The sequence below is a fragment of the Camponotus vicinus genome, unplaced genomic scaffold (genome assembly GCF_025532165.1).
Source record: "Camponotus vicinus isolate PSW18456_S1 unplaced genomic scaffold, iyCamVici1.0 SCAF_12, whole genome shotgun sequence".
Classification (NCBI taxonomy): Eukaryota; Metazoa; Arthropoda; class Insecta; order Hymenoptera; family Formicidae; genus Camponotus; species Camponotus vicinus.
The window spans coordinates 5523794-5546785 of record NW_028141948.1 but is presented as its reverse complement, the minus strand read 5'-3'; the positions used below and the strand labels follow the sequence as shown (position 1 = coordinate 5546785).

The following is a 22992-nucleotide window of genomic DNA, read 5'->3' as shown; positions in this document are numbered from 1 at the left end:
CAAGGAAAGGCGTATAAATAATTGCAATTGTTTCTTCTTTACAATTAAAATATATAAAATTTATTCAAATGTGTGTAATACATTTGTGTGTGTGTGTGTATTACATTTTAATAAATGTTTACAATACATTATTTTTATGTATCCAAGGGTTGTGTGATTTATCCATTCCCAACCATTTCACGTATACGTCATCACCCTTTTCCCGCAAAATTTTTTCGAGATATACGTCGGGATTAGCGACGCGTTGTAACTCGTATTCGTAGAATCCTCCAGCGACGGGATTTCCGCGCGAATCTTGGAGTATGAATGTCGCGGAATTAATTTTCTGCACCTCGACAATCTTAAAAACTTCGGTCGTCCAATTAGGTGTGAAACCTTTTTCAAAGATGGTCTTGTATTTACTCACGCGTACCGAATCGCCTACTTTAAATTTTGTCGGAGCCGCAATTTTTACGTTGCTATACACCGTATTTAAAAGTTTTTCGGCGATCGCCGGAGTGACGTCGACAGGTCTCATACCGATGGTGCGATGTTTCCGCGTATTGTACTCTGCAACTAGTCGAGATAGCTCGTCGATCCATTTGTAATTTCCATTGAACATAAACATTTTCCACATATTGTTTTTCAAAGTACGATTAAATCGTTCCACGACCGAGACTTTCATAACGGAATATGTCGAGTAATGATTAATGTTGTTTCTTCATGAGTTTTTGCACACTCGTGTTGTAACATTTCCTCTGTCGCTTTGAAAATTTTTCGGACACCTCTTATCGTTTCCAATAATCTTTGCGATCGTTTCAGACATTTCGTTTCCGCTCTTACTCTTAAGCGGTACGGCCCACGCATACTTGTTCAACACATTGATAACTGTGAGTATGTATTTATGACCCTTGTTGAATCGAAAGTACGAACGCATGTCGACCACGTCCGCCTGCCACAGATCGTCGTATCCGCGTACAATGACGCGTCTTCGTGGAAAATTTCTTCTCGCCGGAGCATGTAATTCCTCGACTAGTTGTCACTTTTCGGAGGTGTTTTTCGCACGTGTTTCTTTCGCACGTTTGATCGAGGCATAATTAATATTGCGATATTAGTATGTCTCGTTTACTGTGCCGAGTCAGATGTTGCATATCTCAGCACATTCTTTATCTCGTCCATCATTATTCGTAGCGCCTGCACGTTTGTTTCGAGCGCGACAATTTTTTGCTCAATTTCTCCGTGTCGATCTCTCAAAAGTTTATCCACGTATCGTTTGTTGACGGCGTCAGTATCAGCTTCCGGTTGCGCTACGCGTTGAATCTTGCGCGACCTTGCGTCAAAGCCGGTAGTGATCTGGCAGAGAGCGTTATCGCGAACGTAATTTCTCAATAATCCATTCCATTGGTAATACAAATTATTCGACGTTCCGAGCGATAATCCAAAATTAATCGACATTTCGATACCGAGAACATTGACCGAATGACACGTATCGTCGATGCATAGTTTAATTTATAATAATGTCGGCCTCGCGAAGTTCTTCGATAATTGACAAGATTTCATTATCGTGAGCATTGTTGCCGGCTCGACGCGAGGCCTCCAGCAATCGCAAACGATCTACCAATTCGTTGGGATCGTTCCAATGCACGTAATCGATCATGTTGTCGCTTAGCGTCATGGTGCGCGGCGCGTCTATACCTCTTCCCACCTTTCTATCGGGGAATAATGACGCAATTATATATTTATACTTGTATCCTTTATTACTTTTAATAGGATTATTAACTTTGTTGTCACGTTTATGTGCATTTGTTGTTGTTAATATACACTCGTCAAAAAAATTATCGCAACACGCAATTAATATTAAAATTTCACCTAAATTCAAATAAGCGTATCTCCGCGAAAAATTATCGCATTTGAAAAATTTTTTTTTTGTTTTAAAGGGTAAAGTCTCCACTTTAAGAAACTTTCGTTAAATTTTGATTTCATTCTCTCTCCCTCTCTTCATCCCTTTAAAAGTAAGGACGTGTTTTTTTTTTCAAAAAATTGCAAAGTTTGACGAACTCTACGGGGTGTACTAAATTTTTTCGTCAATATCATCATAACTATCATAAAATATGGACTTTTCTTTACAAGTTTAAAAAAAAATTGAAGCCCGTGCGATTTTCTTTCGCGGAGTTACGGCGTATCAAAATTATCTATGCATTTTTGTGCAACCGCCAACATTTGTATTAACCGATGGGCACCACGGGGAGGTTGTTGATCGGATTTTACCCATCATGTGTGTGTGTGTGTGTGTGTGTGTGTGTGTGTGTGTGTGTGTGTGTGTGTGTGTGTGTGTGTGTTGGAAAAGGGATGTATGTTGTATGTATTTAAAAATGTGTATTTCCGCCTCGTCTTCGGATGACCTCTTGCAGGCGCTCACGCATATTAATGCAAGCTCTAATTGTGGCCTGCGGAATTTCGAACCAAATTCGCTGTAGAGCTGCTTCCAATTGCTGGAGATTGGTTGGCTGCCTCTCCAAATCACGCAGCCTTCTTGCCATTATATCCCACAGATGTTCGATGGGATTTAAATCCGGGCTCATCGCTGGATGTGGTAACACCTCGATGTTGTTTTCTTCGAAGAAGTCAACTGTAATCCTGGCAGTGTGTGGGCGAGCATTATCTTGCATTAGAATGAAATTGCGCCCCATTTGACGACGCATCGGAATTATGTGAGGACGCAAAATTTCCTCCACATAGCGTATCGCTGTCATTCTGGGAGGTGATACAATTACGAGATTTGTGCGTCTATGTGTGGATATTCCACCCCATACCATAATTGAACCACCACCAAATGCTCAAACAGGTTCGACGCAATTCTCTTCAAAACGGTGTCCCTGACGACGCCAAACACGAACTCTTCTGTCAGAACCGAAGAGGCAAAATCGCGACTCGTCAGTGAACAATACGTTGTTCCATTGTCTTGCAGTCCAGTTCTGATGACTGCGTGCATATTGTAAACGATTACGTCGATGAGCCACAGACAACATTGGTACTTGAGCACGAACTCGCGAACTGAAGTTTCTTTCGTGCAGACGATTCCTGATTGTTTGATCGCTTATTCGTCTGTACGGCAGAATGTCATTAGCGATTTGTCGCGCAATTATTACTGGATTTTGTATTGCCGCGTTTACGATGAGACGATCTTCTCGAGCTGATGTTGCTCGTCTTCGACCTTGTCCTCTTCTCCGACGAAATCCGCCTGTTTCTTCATAACGAGCCCAAACTCGAGAGATTGAGGCCCGATGCACACCCATTCGCCTTGCAACATGTGCCTGACTTGCCCCTTCTTCCAAAAGAGCAATAATTTGCGCACATTGATTTTCGTTTAAACGAGGCATTTTTGTTTCCCGAATGAACAACACAGTGTTTTTAATACTATGAAGTTTTGTACGTACTGAAGTAAATACAGTACATAACTTCACAGTGTATACTGTGTGAACTTCAGTATTGTGAAGTTATGTACTGTAAGAACGTCAGTACTGTGAAATTATGTATGTACTGTAAGTACTTACTTCAGTACGTACGAAACTTCACAGTATTAAAAATACTGTTGTTTATTCGGAAAACAAAAATTCTTCGTTTAAACGAAAATTAGGGGTGGAATATCCACATATAAACGCACAAATCCCGTAATTTTATTACCTCCCGGAATGACAGCGATACGCTATGTGGAGTGGTCCCCGTGGTACCCATCGGTTAATACAAATGTTGGCGGTTGCACAAAAATGCATAGATAATTTTGATACGCCGTAACTCCGCGAAAGAAAATCGCACGGGCTTCAATTTTTTTTTAAACTTGTAAAGAAAAGTCCATATTTTATGATAGTTATGATGATATTGACGAAAAAAATTTAGTACACCCCGTAGAGTTCGTCAAACTTTGCAATTTTTTGAAAAAAAAACACGTCCTTACTTTTAAAGGGATGAAGAGAGGGAGAGAGAATGAAATCAAAATTTAACGAAAGTTTCTTAAAGTGGAGACTTTACCCTTTAAAACAAAAAAAAAATTTTTCAAATGCGATAATTTTTCGCGGAGATACGCTTATTTGAATTTAGGTGAAATTTTAATATTAATTGCGTGTTGCGATAATTTTTTTGACGAGTGTACTTTGATATTTATACAAATCGTCTTGAGTGTATTTTTTATGATTGGGAAATTTTCTAAAAATCAAATCGTTGATACCTTCGGTTCCCGTATATTTTATACCATCGATAATTATATTATCATCCTTGTCCACATCGAAACGTTTATCACCGAGCATCATTCCTTCGCTGGTAAATTTAACACCGTAGACGTAATCCATAGTCTTATTTTTATCAACACTCATGATAGCTCCTATATATTTTTGCGTTAGTGGACCAAAATGATCTCGGAACTTTTTCTGACCTTCGGACGTTTCTAATTCGTGTTGAACCGATGTTACAAACGAATCGGGCGTGGTCTCGTAAATTTCTTCAACGGACGGTGATGGTATTGTTTGACACGGTTGTACTTTTATCGGAGTAGAAACAGTAGCCATATTAGAAAATTGTTTCCTTCGTTTTAATCGATTCGGTGTCGAATATATCAGCGAATCGTTTATCGGCATATTTATCCGTGCTCGCTTTATTCCTTGCTTTGACTCTTTTATTTTTTCCTCGTGCTTCTCTCCGAACGTCAAACTCAATGGCTTCTTCTATAATCCTTAATGGAATTTTATTTTCTAAATCTTTATTTAAAGCAGTTAATCTATAGCTATTTCTGTTAGCATTATTATTTTCATTATGGATAGTTGAGTTGACTCGAGCAATTGAATTAGCAATTGAATTGGAATATTCAGCCACTAGCGCAATAAGTCTAAACAAAAAGTGTGACTATTATTTCAAAATTAATATGCCAACAACTAGCAATTACATAAATTAACACAAACATATTTATAATAGCACAAACAGTTATGTACCTTGAGTTCTTATTAATATTTACACAAATTGAGGGATCATTAGTGTTGCTTTCTTTTAAAATTTGTTCATCGTTAAATAAATTCTCTGTCGGAACAGCGTCAGGCAAAGGATTTCTTACTGTCTTTGGAGAATAATCTCCATAATATTCGGGCTTTTCTTTGTAGCACGTTGGCAGAAAATGAACAGAACATATACGTGCTGTTACATTAAAAATATATTATCTATTAAAATTTTAATATATAATAAAGCTAAATTTATATATTTACCAGTTTTGAGGTTAACCTCCTTGCCACAGGCTTTCATCCACTTTAATATGAATTCGGGATCTTTTGGAAAAGAATGAAACTTAATTTTCTTTCCTTTAACATTTTCGCTACGATTTTTGCAACTTTTAATACTACATGCCACCATAATTTAATTAAAATGGCAAGGAACAAATTGACTTTATTTTTTCAATATGGAAGGCCACTTGTTCCAGTGCCATATGTGCGCAGAACGAGTCGAAATTTGGTCTGCTTGACGAGCACATCTTGTTACTTATTCCACCATGATCCATTGGACGCCGCCTGTCGCGAGCATTGCTTACTCGCGAAGCAAGGACCTCGGCCAATGACACGTAGCGGATCGCATACTAGCTGCAAGAGCGCGAGAACGCATTACCGCGAGGGATTCGACTCTTGGCGAAAGAGCAACCGCTACGACTGTTTGGGCGGCAATGAAGGCAAAGACAAAACTCGGCATGGGGATGAAAAAGCCGTCGACGATAAAGAGGAAGAAAAAACGAATACTTCCAGTAGCGAAACGCGGTGGTATTTTACCACTTTTACCGTTGTTGGGAGTTGTCGGTTCTTTGGCCGGCGGTGCGGCGGGAATCGCAAAGGCGGTAAACGATAGCAAGGCGACGCAACGTCAGCTAGAAGAGATGCAGCGTCACAATCGCGCTATGGAAGGTCGCGGACTTTATCTCGCTCCGTACAAGCGTGGACAGGGATTCTCAACAAAGTCTAAAGGAAAAAGAAAACGTCGAAATAACATTAAAAATGCCTACGGGTGCAACAACTAACGTACAATTGGAACAATTGGCGAAACGTAAGCGCATACTTTTCATTAGAGGTGTTTTCATGCGCAATAATTTACCGATAAGCGGCGTACGACGAAACGAGAGCGGTATCGTCAATTTGGATGACGTTGATGGTCCCGGTACTCATTGGGTAGCGTACGCAAAGAGAGGAGATCGTATCGTATATTTCGACAATTTTGGAAATCTTCGACCACCAAAGGAACTTGTGCGATATTTCGGACGAGTGAAAATTGAATACAATTACACATCTTATCAAAGTTACAATCAGAGTATCTGTGGACAGTTGTGTTTAAAATTTCTTCAAACAGTCGACAATCAATTTAAAGCCTAACAATCCATCGTCACGACTCAGTATTCGTTCGACATGTCACTGACACTTACGTTGACTGGCAGAAGCAGCGTTCTCGCTGTAAGCTATTTTCCCGCTATAGATTTGACCGATGCCGATTACGAGCTCGGATTAACGGATTTTGAAACTTATCATACGATTCCGAACGTAAATTTTTCGAATAATAAATTTTACTTTGGCAACGACGACAAAGAAATTACGATTCCCGAAGGATCGTACGAATTGCACGCTATAAATGACTATCTCAAACGCGCAATTTTGCAAGATGAACACCTTTCCAGAGATGTTGAAAACGATTATGATGAGGAATATCCAATAGCGTTCCGCGCCAATCATAGCACGCTAAAGAACGAAATCAAATGCGCCTACAGAATAAACTTTACCAAACCCGACAATGTAGGATCCTTGCTTGGATTCTCGTCGAATCGTATATTGCAACCTTGCAAGTGGTACGAATCGGACGAACCGGTTAATATTATAAACGTAAATATTATTCGTATAGAATGTAACGTGACTACTGGTGCGTACAGCAATGGCATGCGCGTACACACGATACATGAATTTTCACCGAGCGTACCGCCAGGATATAAGATATCGGAAACGTCGGCACAGATCATTTATATACCGATCATCGTATGGAGCATTACGGATTTAACGATACGCATTGTGGATCAAAAAGGTCGATTGCTCGATTTTCGAGGAGAGGAAATTACCGTAAGATTGCATATACGACGGCGACAAACATAGTATGCTCGTGCTGTACGAAACGGAGCACGCGAGAGACAATACTTTTACGAGGGACAATACTATTGATATATCGGGTGACAATAATAAGATAGCCGTTAAGAAGAAGCTGAGCGCGTTGAATCGTGAATTTTTAAAATCATTGGAATTCATCGTACGAAAGGAATGATTGATATTTTGAATATCGGAGGTAAACCAGTCTTTGACGATCGCATCATCAAAATTGAGACTCACACGTACAATCCGTACGCCAATACGACGCTTGGATACAGCGACGAGATACGAATACCTATACAACATCAGGATTTGTACACGTTACCGTGCGAAAGCTTTCTTTACATCGAGGGAAAGTTGAATGTGCGTAAAGCGAATGACGAAATGAAGGTTGTATTGGGAAACAATTGCGTCGCATTCATGTTTGATGAGCTTCGATACGAACTCGACGGAGTAGAGATTGATCGCAACAGAAATGTTGGAATAACTTCAACGCTCAAAAATTATGTCTCTCTGACACACCAGAAAAGTATAAACTTGAAGAACGCTGCGTGGGATTTGACGTACAACGGTGACAAAAATTATTTCAACTATTGCGTACCGCTCAACATGTTGCTGGGATTTTGCGATGATTATAAACGCGTTGTGATTAACGCTCGTCACGAATTGATTCTGATACGTTCGCGCAACGATAATAATTGTCTATTCGGACATCCATCGTCGGAAGCAGAGATTGAATTACTCAAGATACAGTGGCGTATGCCTCATGTAATATTGAACGGGATTAATAAATTGTCGATGTTACAAATGTTGGAAAACGGACGATACTTGAATATGAGTTTCCGATTTTGGTATCTATACGAATTTCCTCTGCTACATAGCACGACTAAGCATTCGTGGACCGGGAAAGCTGCCTCCCAGCTAGAGAAACCACGATACGTGATCTTTGCACTGCAAACTGATAAAAAGAATTCAGTGTCACAAGATGTTACATTATTCGATGACTGCAAATTGACCAACGTTAGACTATATTTAAACTCGGAATTTTATCCCTACGATGATTTAAATTTAGATTTTGAAAAAAATATATTCGCCGTCCTATTCGACATGTACTCTCGTTTTCGCAAATCTTATTACGGATGCGATAACAGCACCACACTATTAACCATTTCAAAGTTTCTACATTGCGATCCTCTCGCGGCCATTGATTGCTCGCGACAAAACGAGTCTGTCAAAACTGCTACCGTGGACGTGAGAATAGAGTTTGAATGCAGGGAAAATATACCGGCGAATACTACCGCCTATTGTCTCATCTTGCACGATCGGGTTGTCGAATATAATCCATTGACCAATGTAGTCCGTAAAATTACATAAGTCAGCAAAATCCCCTCCAATGCGCATGAAGAAAAATATAAAAGATTGAGATGTTTGACGATCGACATCAGTCTGCGATCAGATCTTGTCATCGTGGCTGCGCCAACGTTTGTGGATCTACAAGGATTTATTATCGGGAGAAAGTTTATCGTGAAGGAAGCTGCGGTTCTGAGAAAAGGATCCGTACTTTCTCATTACATTTTTACATGTCCCGTACCATGGCACACGCTCACAAAATCTGAGAGATGCCAGGATTTATGGCTGATTAAAAATTACCATGGATTATCGTGGGATGATGGACACGTTTCATATTGGAAATCGAAACGTTTAATTACGACGGCAGTGATGAGTGCAACGGAGGAGGATGATGCGTCACCTCTCGTATACGTTAAAGGGCACGAAGAACGACAATGGCTGGCCGATATACTGGACGATGATGCGAGAAACGATGTTATTATCGAAACTTTGGATGCAGACTATGAGGATGTAGCTTCTTTAAATAAGTTAGATGTTGTGACGTGACGCCTTTTGCGCTCCGTCACAGTGACCCCGCCGGGGGGAAGAAGCGTACGGAGGGTCGTTCCTCGCACCTGAGGGGGGCCGCTTATCCGATCCCGTGATATATCTTTGTGTAGATTTTTGTGTTTGAGATTAACTTTAAGCAAGCAGAGCGCGGCAATCTGAGCGAGTGGATAGTAAGATAATGTACAGCAAGATCCCGGAGGTGGCAGTTACCGAAGAAAGGAGGAAGAGAATAGCGAACCGATGCCTCCACTCCAAAGAAAGGTCATGTATCGAGATCCCGCTCCGCCGCTATCCATATGTAACCATTGTGTTGATATCCGCCATTTTTAGAGAGACGACGACGGGAAAATCCGGACGAAGAAACAGCGAACACTCTCCCAGGCTGCAGACTGAGGAGAGGAGGTGCCTCTGGAGACGGACGAGGATACGGCCTGGCCAGCCCGACACGTCCGATCTACCGAGAAAACCATGTCGACCAGACTACCGTCAACGTCGGATCTTGGCCCCTACAGAAGAGCAACCCGCCGTGCAGCAGGACGAAATTCGAGGGGGCGGAGAATATCGATCCCTTCTCGTCGAAAATCGACAAGGTGCGCGGAAAATCGGCGCGGGACTCGAGGAGCCTTTATCACAAGTCACTGTTCGACGAGCTGCGATAGCGAAGGCACGATTCTCCGTTCAGGCTGCCGTATCGAGAGCACGACCGCAGCGAGAGCACAGCGAGGACCCGGACACCGAAGCCAGACTGTAAGCCGTCGCTCAGGTAGCCGTAGAATTATTCCCGGATACAGTTGGCGTCGTACCTTTTCCTGATACCGTCGCGGGGCGACGGTGATCTCGTTACCGAATTGTTGCAGAAAGCCTGCGTGCTTTTCTCGCGTTTCGTTGCCGGACGCCAGCTGGGCCCCGGGTATCGCAGATCTGTCCCTCTCAGGGGGTTCGTCGCCGACAGTCATTATACCGTATCGTTAGTGCCGTACCGTATCGTATCGTATCGTTCCGTTTCGTATCTTGTTATATCGTTGCGTGGAGCGTCGAATTGTGAGTATTAGTATGGTCACGAGATTCCGACACTGTCGTATTGCGTAAAGAATAGCGGGGTTTGCGTGAGATCGTTCTTCGCGAGTGAGAGTTACCGTATATCCGAAATCTACTCAGCAAGAATTGGATAATTCACGAAATCTCTGTTCAAAATTTACGTCCGTTAACGTTCGTGTTGTTTGAAATTGCGTGAAAGTCGAATTTGTTTTCGCCGAGAGCGAAAGGTCGTGAAGATACCGGAAAACATTGCGAGATAATACTTGTGCCCGCTGACGTGGAATTACCGTTAGGTATAACCGTCGTTACATTTGAATTGATTGCCGCAGATTACCGCCGACTATTATGGGAAGTTTAATCCGATTTATATCGTGATCTTTTATGAAGCTCGTGCCTTTTGGGGATTTCCGAAATCACATCCGTATTGTTACATTTTGTCGTTATATTTGATTTTTCCGTGAATTACCTGTTGACTTTACTCATCGCTGTCCGTGAAATTATATTCGTTATCGTTCCGATCTCATAATTATCTTTTAGTCGTGCGTATTATATGTATTCGTTCCCGTATAGATGATAATCGACCTTCGTATCTTTCGTATAATTCTGATGTTTCTTTTCTTTCGAAATTCATATTATCGATCTCGTTACTTGCGTATCTTCTACATTTAATCTTTTCTATTTTCCCCGTACCTTTAACCTTTTCTATTGTACTCATATCGTCTTTGTTATACAGGGTGTCCTAGACCACCCGTACACCCCTTTTCTTTCAAAAACTAAGCATTTTAGAGAAAAACGTTTTGGACAAAAATTGTATGGTTTTGAGGGGAACATAAGATGGTGTCATTGGTTTGACCTTGGATGGCATCGTTAAGGTGAGGTCAAGGACACCTTTAATTTCTTAAACGGAACCACCTACTTTTTATTGCATATTCTTATAGCTTATGTCGAGAGCTTTCCAAAACACTATAATAAAGTATTTTTTCATCAAGTACTTTTCGAGTTATAAGGCTTGAAATAATTTCTTAATTTTACATAAACCATAAAATATCTAGTAAAATATTCATTTTTCGATTATCTTACCTTAATACTTTTATGTACAAAATAATGAGAGGAATCGATTGGTGTAAAGAAAACACAAAATTGTTTCGAAAAAAAAAATGTAATTTGCAATTAACAATTAAGCGACCGGCAACTACAACATCAGGCATTAAAACGACAAGCGCTGACCCGTACAGCGCAGGTCCGCCTGAAGAGGATAGATGCACGACGGAGAGAGGATACATGGATATCTTCTGAACCGGAATTGAAAGAGTCGGACTCCGAATTGGAATTGGATGTCGAGGCGGAAGCAGCAAGAAGGATTGCTGCCAAACCTATAGGTGGGCAAGGTCGCCAATTACGACAGGCCAATATGAGATAAAGAAAATAATAAAAGAGAGGGAGGAAAAACGAGTAGAAAATAAGCATCAGCAAAAGCTGCTAGGAATCTTGGACGGGACGATTCCTGTTGCTGAACCTTTGCCGACGAAGGCAACCAAGAAATGGTTCGATGTTTAGGAGGAGAAGGAAACTTACTTCCGAATGGCAAATACAACAGAAATTGCCGCTGAAGTGATGGAGGAAACACAGAAACTGCATACAGCTTTCATGTGTTCCACAAATATCAAGGGAATGATCTCTAAGCAAATGAAGCATTCAACGGTTACCATAGCCGCAGGATTGACGGCAATGCATCATAGAGCTGACGAGACAAAAGCGAAGGAAGAAATTGAAAAGCTCTTGAAACAAGTCGAAAGAGAAAGATGAGAAAAAGAGAGACTTCAAGAAAAACTTCAGGAAAAATGCAGACAATACGAGAGGATAGAAAAGCAATTCGAGATCAAGCAAATAAGAGAATGCTCGATGAAAGGAACCGCAATCCTGGACACCTTAGTAAGAGAGGTGGTCGAGAAGGAAGCAGGGAATGAATTGCAGAAGGCCCCACTTCCACCAAAAGGTGGGGGGACCTAAGCAATTCAGAGGAAGGATCCAAGAGTTCTCCATATCCATCCAAAGATGGGGGAGAACTCAAGGGGAAAAGGGAGCGGAGAGCCTCACTTCCGCTTAAGAGCGGGGAGGCCTTGAGCTCCCTAAAGGAAGAAGAAGGGAAAGGCAGGGACTCTGTGGTGAAGGAGGTAGCCAAGCCTAGTAAAACTGGCAAGAGAAAGCTGCCAACACAACCGCCACAAGTGCCGTCAAAAAAGGTGGCACCTAGGGTGGTAAGCGACGTCATGGTGACTCCTCCAAATAACATGGACCCAGAGTTGCAAAGCATACTCGTACGAGCCGAGAGAAAAGCTGATGAGCTGCGCCAGGAGCTTAATAGCATACTTGCACAAATCGACAGAATCAAACAGGGTGCATGCATACAGAACGTAAGCCCTGTACTTGATACCTCCGCTGGTGCCTCCCGGACAGAGGACAAACAATCCAAGTCCGGTAAGGTAAAAGAAGAGAAGGGACAAGCAAAGAAAAGGGGGAACCCAGGCCCCCAAAAGAAGTCCCAAGCTCTGAAGAGTCCCACCGAGAAGAAGGGGGAAAAGGGAACAAGCGACTACCGCCTCTGGGAAATCCACCATCCCCAAAGAGGCAGCTGCTCCAGAAAAGCCTGTCACCCAAGAATCCTGGGCGACGGTTACTAAGAGGGGGCTAAAAAAAAGAACAGCAACCCTTAACACTGGGGGTGGGAGGGCACCGAATGTGCCAGTACTCCTTCCCCAAGAGAAAAAGAAGAAGAAAAAGCCGCTGAGGACAGAAGCGGTACTCTGACCTGCCGCAACGGGTCATACGAGAAGGAACTGAGGGAGGCCAGGGAAAAAATACTCCTGGCCGACCTCGGCATTGATATAAAGAAGGTACGTAGGGCCGCCACAGGCGCCTACGTTTTTGAAATCGCAGGAGACAGCAAGGAATCCAAAGCGGATTTACTTGCCACCAAACTCCGCGAAATTCTAGGCGCCAAGGATGGCGTAAAAATTGCGAGGCCATGTAAGATGGCAGATCTGAGGGTAAGGGGACTGGACGGCTCAGTTACCCCCAAGGACCCCCCTTATTGGCCAGTGCAGCCCTGACGTAATAAAGGTAGGAGAGATAAGGAGGGCTCCGAACAGTATGGGCACTGTTTGGGCCAGATGCCCTCTGGCCTCGGCTAATGCTATAGTCGAGGCAGGGGGTATAAGAGTGGGTTGGATCACACTGCGGGTCGTGATGTTAGAGGAGCGCCCCCTCCAATGTTTCACATGCCTGGAGGGGGGGCATGCGGCCCTATACTGCCCGAGCAGTGTGGACCGATCTGGCAGGTGCTACAGGTGCGGCCAAAAAGGACATAAAGCCAATGACTGCATCAATGCAGCGCACTGTACGGCTTGTGCCGACAATAAGTTCCCCGCCAATCACCGGACGGGGAACAAATCGTGCAAGTCCGTATGCCTAAAGAGGAGAGGGAGGAAAAGGAGAGAGATCGCCTCTCCCCCCAATCCCCCAACCCCTGTGAATGGACAGCCTCCCCTAACCCCCCAGCAATGCTCCCCGGCCCAGCAAATGCCGAAGGAGAGGGTGGCTGAGATCGAGGCCCTCTCAATTCCCTCGACATCGAGGAAAGAGCCTCAACCGCAGAGGCTACCGAGGAAGACGAAGAAGAGGACAAGGAAGAGACCTGTCCCCAACCAGGATGGTGAGAGCTCTGGTTCAGAGCCAGAGCAAAGAAAGAAGCGCGGGGCCAAGCCCAAGCCCATAAAAGCTTCCTCAGAAGAGAAGATGGACACCGGGGACACAATGTCCATGGTAGAGGAGGAGGACTAAGACCTGCAGGATGATCAAAATCCTGCAGGCCAACCTCAATCACGCCCGCCAGGCACAAGATCTTTTCTTGCAGGCCCTGGCGAAGCGCGACTGCGGATTGGGGATCGTCGCCGAGCCGTACCCGGGCTCAACCAATCCACGCCATCCGCAATGGATGGTGTCCCGGTGCGACTTGGCGGCAATCACTTGGAGGAAAGCGGCGGACTCCCCCCCATGCACACGCATAGAGGCTGGGGAGGGATACGCCGTAGTCAGATGGGGGTCCATCGTCGCCGTTGGCGTCTATCTGTCCCCTAGACTGGATTCCGCCCAGTTTGCGAGAAGGCTGGACGCGATCGGGGGATGCCTTAGAGGGCGCCTCCTCCTGACGTGTCCGGTCTTGGTTGCGGGGGACGTCAACGCGAAATCTTCGCTATGGGGTTCTTTGCAACCGAATGCGAAGGGCGGAATCCTGGCGGACTGGGCGGCGGGACTCGGCCTGTGTCTGCTAAACATAGGTTCGAGGAGCACCTGTGTGCGGCCGCAAGGGAAGTCAATAGTTGACCTATCTTGGGCAAACCCCTCGGCCGCGCGCCTAATTAGATCCTGGAGGGTGGTGGTGGTGGCCGAAACTCTGTCGCATCATCGATATATAGAGATGGTCTCCGCCCCCACCCTCCGGGAGGTGCTCACCCGCCGCCGTGAGGCGCAGAGTAGAGTGCGACGATGGGCCCTCAAAAAACTGGATGAGGAGGCTTTCACATCCTCGATCCTCGCTGCTGTGTGGGGAAGAGAGGCAGGGGGAGAGGGTGGACTGAGCCTGGGGGGGGAGGCACAGTGGATCCGGGGAGTAATGACTGACGCGTGTGACGCGTCAATGCCCCGGGTCCGCCCCTCCCCCCGCAAGACAGTCTACTGGACGGAGGAGATTGCCGACTTGAGGCGCTCCTCCGTTCAAGCAAGAAGAACCCTGGACAGGGTCTTACAGGCCAGAAACTCCCCGCACAGGGATGCGAGGATTGAGGATGCGGCCAATAATTATTCGGCCCCGCGAGACGCCCTAAAAAGGGCAATCATAAAGGAAAAGGCCAGGGCCTGGAATGAGTTGATACTCGCCCTGGAACAGGACCTGTGGGGCCGCCCCTATAGGATTGTTTTGAACAAGCTAAAAGGAGGGGCGACCCCGATTACGGAAACCCTGGACCCCCGGTTCGTCGATCGAATCGTGGCGACCCTCTTCCCGGCGGAAGGGGGCACCGACCCCATACCCGCTCCGGATTCCGGTCCGGAGTGGGAGGACGAACTGGGGGTCACTCAGGGCGAGTTACGTGACGCCATCAGGAAAATCAAATCCAGGAAGGCTCCTGGACCTGATGGTGTCCATGGTAGGGTCTGGGCCCTGGCCTTTAAAGAAATAGCCAGATACATGAGGCACCTGTTTACCGGGTGCCTCAGAGAGAACTGCTTCCCTCCGGAATGGAAGAGGGCCAAATTGGTCCTCATCCCGAAGGGGGGCAAGACGGAGGACTTACCCTCCTCGTACCGTCCCATCTGCCTGCTGGATGAGGCCGGCAAAATCCTGGAAAGGATAATCGCCGACCGCCTCGTTCGGCGGCTGTCCCGGATTGGTCCCGATTTGAGTGAGGAGCAATACGGCTTCCGCGGTGGGCGATCCACCATTGACGCCATACTGCGTGTCAGGTCCGCCGCGGAGGCCAAGATTAAGGACGGCGGGGTGTTGTTGGCGGTATCGTTAGACATAGCGAATGCCTTCAACACCCTGCCGTGGCGGTGGATAATGGGGGCGTTGGAGTATCATAACGTCCCCCATTATCTTACCGCAATAATTCGGGACTATTTCCGGGGCAGGGTCCTAGAGTATATACGGATCGCGATGGGACGGTGCGAGAGAGGAGCGTGGGGTGCGGGGTTCCACAGGGCTCAGTCTTGGGCCCACTGCTGTGGAACCTCGCATATGATCATGTCCTCCGGTCTGCCCTTCCCCCTGGCAGCACGGTCGTCTGCTATGCAGACGATACGATCGTGCTAACCGGGGGACAAACCTGGGGGGAAGCAGCCTCTAGGGCCAATTTGGCCCTCGAGTGTGTGGTGCGCTCCATAAGAGCCCTGGGGTTGGAGGTGCCGGCCCAGAAAACCGAGGCGGTTTTCTTTCACGACGGATCGCACGGGCTGCCACCCCCAACTCTCATCCGTGTAGGTGAGGCTCGAGTTCGGGTGGGAGACTGTATCAAATACTTGGGTCTCCACCTGGACTCGACCTGGTCCTTCGGCGAGCACTTCCGCCGTCTGTCCCCGAGGGTAGAGGGAGTGGCCATGGCCTTAAGCCGGCTGCTCCCGAACCTCGGGGGACCGGGCGGAAGGGTTCGCTGAGTGTACGCCGCGGTAGTTAATTCGGTAGCCCTATATGGAGCCCCAGTATGGGCCGAAGACGTATCGGCCGCTCGTCGATTAAAGGATATGCTCCGAAGGATGCAGCGAGGGGTGGTCATACGAGTGGCTAGGGGCTCACCGAACGGTGAGCCACGCGGCGGCAACGGTCTTGTTCGGCATGCCACCTCTGGATCTCGCGGCCCAAATGTACAGATCAATGGACGTACGGGTCCGCGAGCTCCGAAACAGGGAGGTGCTGATCACCGGCAAGATCCGTGCCATGGCAAAGGACCAGGCTCGACGGTCCATGATCCTCAAGTGGCAAAAGTCACTTGAGAATCCCAACATAGCGGGAAGGCGGACCGTCGAGGCCATAAGACCCTGTCTATCGCAGTGGATAGACGGGGTCAAACGAGAAGGAATCACCTACAGGATGACACAGGTGCTCTCCGGACACGGCTGTTTCGGGGAGTTCCTGTGCAGGATCGGCAAGGAGCGCACCGCGGAGTGCCACCACTGCGACCATCCGCACGACTCGGCGCAGCACACGCTGGAAGTCTGTCCAGCGTGGGCGGCCGAGCGTGCGGAACTAATGGTTGCAGTGGGAGCGAACCTCTCCCTCCCGGCCGTCATCAGAGCTATGGTCGGGAGGGCAGAGGCGTGGAAAGCTGTGTCCTCCTTCTGCGGCAGAGTGATGCTGCGGAAGGAGGACGCGGAGAGGGTGAGGCGCGGCGAAGGACGGCGCCGTGCCAATCCCCCTCTGCCGAGAGACGGGAGCATGCCTCCGCCGGCCGGGCCACCCCCGAAAAGGCGGAGGCATTATAGCTTCCGTCGTCCCCTCTCACGCACTAACGGGAGGGGATGACCTCGACAGGGGGCGGGGAGTCGGTAACCCGACCTCCCCTCCCCCGACCGAGGAGAAATGAGGGGTGCTGCCTAGGGGAGCAAAAGTTCCCCGCGGCAGCATCCCACGGCAGACGAGGTGGAGCCCTCCTGAGGCGTGGCCGAATCCTAATCCCATAGGGAAAAGGAGGAAACCCGCCCCTGGAGGGACACGGAGAAAGAGCCCTGGGGTGCTGCCCAAATCCCAACCCCTCTGGGAAAGGGAGGGTGGCCCACCCCGGGGCTCGGGGGGCCGGGGCTCGAGCGGGAGACTCGGGCCCCGACCCCGCCCCCCGGAAACACCGAGGAGGGCGTGACGTGGAGGCGGTGCCCCTCCGCGCCACAACTAGAGCAGATACCGCCGCGCAAGTGGCGATGTGGGCGGGCCCCTACCCGGCATATTATTATGTTGGAAGGGGTCCGCCCACGAGGTTAGGTCGAGTGGGTGGGGGGAGGATGTCCGATAGACATCGCTAAGCGCACCCGATCTTCCCCCCAAACACCCGAGTTGGCACCAGGTGGAGTTTTAGTGGGTAAACCGGTCCTTCAGACCGGGAGTCCCACATAACCTGCCCTCCCTCCCCGGGGTAGGGCGGGTATCCGTAAAGGATTTCCCCACCGATATCAAAAAAAAAAGGGGCAAAATAATATTATCTTTGAAATATTTGGAAAGCAATGTTGTTCTCTGAACCTGTACGACCGTGCCTTTTGTTAGCGAATAATAATAACGAGAGAGTTCTGTTTTGATTTCTTATATTCCCTTCCTTCTTCTCACGCGTTTCGCATTGGTAATACCGGGTTATTCGTGTAAAATTTCGTTCGTTGTTAACTTCTTTCGTTTTTTTTCTTTTATTTAATTATATACTTCAATTTTTTTTATTTCTTTTTATTTTTTTTTGGAGCCTCTCATTGTTCATATGAGGAAGGATAGCGATCCCCATCAGTGGATATATAATTTGAATATTGGGCAAGCGCGTAGACATTTGGCGGATAGAGGGTTGAGTGTCCAGGGAATATTGCCAGTTTTGCGCGCGCGACTCCTCCGATACGAGAGAAGCGTGAACGGGGAAGGTGAGGAAGACGAGGACGCGATGTCGCTAGAAGAGAAAGGAGACGCGAGCGCACGAGACCTATTGGGGGAGGGCGCCGCGACTGACCCGAAAAGCCCCTTGTTATTAGGGGGACCAGAAATAAAAGTGGATGAGATCGCGGGGAGAGCTATCGATTACCGTCCGACTCAGCGCGCACATACGGCCGCACAACCGACTAATTCTCGTCCGGGACGAGCGTCTACCGCGGAAGCCTATAACTTTATGCGGAAATGGAATCTGCATTTCTCGGGAAAGCGGGATAATGATGCCGAAGCTTTTTTGTTACGGATCAAAGAAGCCCGCGCAATAGTGCTGATTACCGACGCCGACCTTTTTAAGTGTCTGCCCTTATTTTTGTCAGAAGTCGCATTATACTGGGTCCGACTGGAAAGCGAATCCTGGAGAAATTGGAATGATTTCGAGGCAGCGTGGAGAGCGCGATTCGGGGATCCGGATTATCAATACGCGCTCCGCGATGAAATATTTCGACGTACTCAGGGGGAGCACGAAACTGCGGCCAACTATTTGACTTGCCTGCGGGCACTACTTAATCGGAGACACCTCCCTGGCCGTTAGAAGAGCAGTTAAATTTCTTGCATCGCAACATGCAACCGCGCATGCAAATAGCAATCCGACGCCAGGAGTTCAGGGATTTCGCCACTTTGGAATACGTAACTACACGCATAGAAAGGAGCCTTCTGGCTGAAAAGAATTACCGACCCCTGTTACCGCCGGAACAGTCGATCTTTCCGGATTTGGCCTACCACGCGCCGAAAGGAAAAGCCAAGAATACCGCTACCGTTGGTACCGCTACCGCTAAAAGGAAAGAAAAAAGAAAGCCGGCTAAAACACCAACCACGAATATCGCGCAGAATGACACCACTACCGCTACCGTTACCGAACCGTCAACGAGTGCTGCCGTAACCCCTACCTCTAGCCCATCAGATACCGTAAAGTGCTGGAATTGCGATAAGACCGGACATCGGGCCCGCGGATACACTGAATCTCGACGGAAATATTGTTACCGATGTGGGAGGCGCGACTTTACCGTACAGACTTGCCCTACCTGTTCGGGAAACGCAAACCGGAGCCGATAGAAAGGGTCCCTACGACTCCGAGCCCCGAAAGCGAGACCTTAATTACCGTACAAGATACCGTAGGGGACGATACATTACTCCACTCGTATGTTACCTTAGAAAGGGAGGAGTGACCGCCGTTGCGGTTCGTTAAAATCAAAATACAAGAATACACTCTCGCGGCCCTCGTGGACTCGGGGTCCAATCGAACCTTACTGGGCCGTGAAGGAATAAAAATTATCCGCGCGTTGGGTATAAACACCGAGAGGGACAGGGGGAGACAGATACGAACCGCGAATGGACAGATCGCAGACATCAAGGAGGAAGTTAGGATACCGATGGAATTAGAGGATCAGCGTCATGAAGTTACCGTAGCCTTGTTACCGAGTTTAGCAGTGCCGTGTATTTTGGGATTGGATTTCCTGACGGAATTCGGGATAATATTAAATTTAGACACTAGCGAATGGTATTTTGCCAGAGCACCACACAGGAGATACCGTCTTGTTACCGAGGAAGATTCACGCGAAACCTCTTGTTGCGGGCTATCGGAATTAACACCCGCACAAGAAGGAATATTGGAAGATTTTTTACGGACGTTACCAAAATCGTCGGATGATTCCGGAGTTACCGAACTTACCGAACATAAGATAGACGTAGGTACTAGTCCACCGATAAAGCAACGTTGTTACTTAGTATCGCCTAAAGTCCAAGAAGCTATACGAGCGGAAACCGACAAAATGCTTCAAGCAGGAATTATAGAGCCGTCGTTTAGCGAGTGGTCAAACCTCATTGTAATGGTGAAAAAACCAAACGGAAAGTACTGTTTTTGCTTGGATTTTCGAAAGGTCAATGGCGTATCAAGGAAAGACGCATATCCGCTACCGAATATGAACGGGATCCTCGACAAATTGCGTTCGGCTCGTTACATCTCGACAATTGATTTGAGTCAAGCTTACTTCCAGATACCGTTAGCCAAAGAGAGTCGGGAGATTACCGCGTTTAGCGTTCCCGGAAAGGGACTATATCATTTGACGCGAATGCCATACGGGCTTACGGGAGCACCGGCAACTTTTCAAAGGTTATTAGACCGCTTAATAGGGCCGGAAATGGAGCCACACGCGTTCGCATATTTGGACGATATCGTGATAGCTACACCGACATTCGAAGAACATATGGCTTGGCTCAATAAAGTGCTGGATAAAATCACTACCGCCGGACTTACCGTCAATCCGGACAAGTGCGAATTTTGCCGTTCCCAGGTGCGATATTTGGGATTTATAGTGCGGAAAGAAGGGCTAACGGTGGATCCCGAAAAGACACGGCCGATCTTGGAGTACCCTACACCGCGAAATATTAAACAATTGCGGCGGTTTTTAGGCATGTCCTCGTGGTACCGCAGATTTATCCCACAATTCGCGATCCTTAGTGAGCCATTGACGCGGCTTCTGAAGAAAGGCAAGCGCTGGGAGTGGGGGGATGATCAGGGTCGCGCCTTTGAACAAATAAGGGACCACTTAGTTACCGCATCGACATTGGCATGCCTGAATTTCGAGATACCGTTTGTTCTGCACACCGATGCCAGTTCCGTGGGGTTAGGCGCGGTATTGACGCAGACCGTTGAAGACGAGGAAAGAGTAATAGCCTTTGCAAGTCGAGCTTTATCAGACCTCGAAACAAGATATTCCGTTACCGAACAAGAATGTTTAGCAGTTGTCTGGGCAATACAGAAATATAGACCCTATTTAGAAAAATACCGCTTTACCGTCATTACCGATCATAGTAGCTTACGTTGGCTACACAACTTGAAGAACCCCACAGGAAGACTAGCGAGGTGGGCGTTAGAGTTGTTAGAGTATGATTACAAGGTGATTCACCGAAAGGGTGCCTTACACCATGTGCCCGTTGCGCTTTCCCGAATGTTCGAAACAGATAGTACCGAGGATACCGTACTGGCCGCGACAAATTCCGCGCACGTGACTACCGCTATAGATACCGTGGACTTGGCGAACACTACCGACAAGTGGTACCAAAAGAGATATAAGGACGTAATAACGACTCCCGAGAAATACACACAATAGAAGGTGATCGAGGGGCGACTATATTTTCTGAGACCGAAACGCGTAGTTTCTGAAATAGTAGAAGATTTAGACCGTTGGAAGTTGGTGATACCGCAGGAATACCGTAAGGAGGTTTTGAGGGAATCGCATGATATGCCGCAAGCAGGCCATTTGGGTACCGAAAAGACCTATCAGCGTGTTGCCGTTTCCTATTTCTGGCCGAATCTGTTTCGCGATGTTACCAGTTATATCCGGCAATGCGACTTATGTCAGCGGACTAAGGTCGAGCAGGCGAGTCCCGCGGGTCTCATGGGACGTCGCATTGCGGACGGACCCTGGACTGCCATAGCTGCCGACATTATAGGCCCGTTACCGCGCAGTAAGGCTGGATTCCAGTACCTTCTGGTCATCCAGGATCTTTTTACGAAATGGGTGGAATGCAAAGCCCTGAGAGCCGCGACAGGTCCAAAGATTACCGAGGCGTTAGAGGATCTGGCGATATCCCGATGAGGCGCCCCGAGGTTCCTGTTGACAGACAACGGGAATGAGTTCGTCAATAAAGTGGTGAAAGCATTCGCCGAGAACCGACAGATTACGCACACTACCGTGCCCCCATATCACCCAGGATAACCCCGTTGAACGCGTAAACCGAATTCTAAAGACAATGATTATCGCATTTATCGAAAAAGACCATCGGGAGTGGGACGAACACATCTCCGATTTTCGTTTCGCGTATAATACTGCCTGTCACTCATCGTTGGGAGCGTCTCCCGCCTTTTTGAATCTCGGACGCGAATTGGAGCCAGTACATTCATTGGGCCGGCGCAGCCGGGGGGTTACCGAAATTGAACCGGGGGATACCGTGAACTGGGCGGCCCGAATGCAGAAGATGCAGGCCCTACGGGAATGGGTTCTCGAGAGTTTGAACAGGGCATACGAGAGACAGGCCTCGGGGTATAACTTGCGTAGGCGGAACCGTACTTTTAAGGTAGGAGATCTGGTCCTAAAACGTCAGTATATTTTATCGTCGGCGGCTCACAATATAGCCGCCAAACTAGCACACAAATTTCAGGGCCCGTTTAAGATAGTGCGGGTGATCTCTCCAGTAATATACGAGTTGGAGCAGCTGGATGTCGCCCGCCGGGAAAATCCATATCCAGGATCTGAAATCATACAACCTTCCTGATACCGACCATTAGATGCCGAAAAACGTGATGGATCCGAGGGCGATGCGGAAGCTCTGGCGTGAATTCTGGTCGCGTCACCGGTCCGTCTAGGAGCACATCGAGTTTAACGATGAGGGCTTCTGGACGGATCTCGGGGACGTAGCCAGGCAAGTCCGGAGGGCCCGCTGGATCACCGGGAGAGCCGTGGTGCGGGAGTGGCCGTCGACGAGGGATGCCCAGGCGCAGACGACAACCGACCAGGGGGTGGCAACGGCCACGCAAACGTGCCCCCCGAACCGTCCAGGGAGTACCCTCCGCGACGCAGACCGTGCGGGGTCGGGTGCTGGAACTGCGGTTCCCCCCGACACCCGTACGCGGAGTGCCCCCTGCCCCGCACTGATACCTTTTGTTACGGGTGTGGCCAACAGGGGGTAACGCTGCGG

At 47.7% G+C, this 22992-nt stretch overlaps 1 protein-coding gene across 1 annotated transcript; it reads left to right on the top strand.

The window, feature by feature from the left end:
- The first annotated feature begins 22047 nt into the window (after positions 1-22047).
- Positions 22048-22569, top strand: LOC145962386 (uncharacterized). Its single transcript, XM_083083449.1, has one exon. It carries the CDS (start codon positions 22048-22050, stop codon positions 22567-22569), a length of 522 nt encoding a protein of 173 aa, XP_082939575.1.
- Positions 22570-22992: the final 423 nt, after the last annotated feature.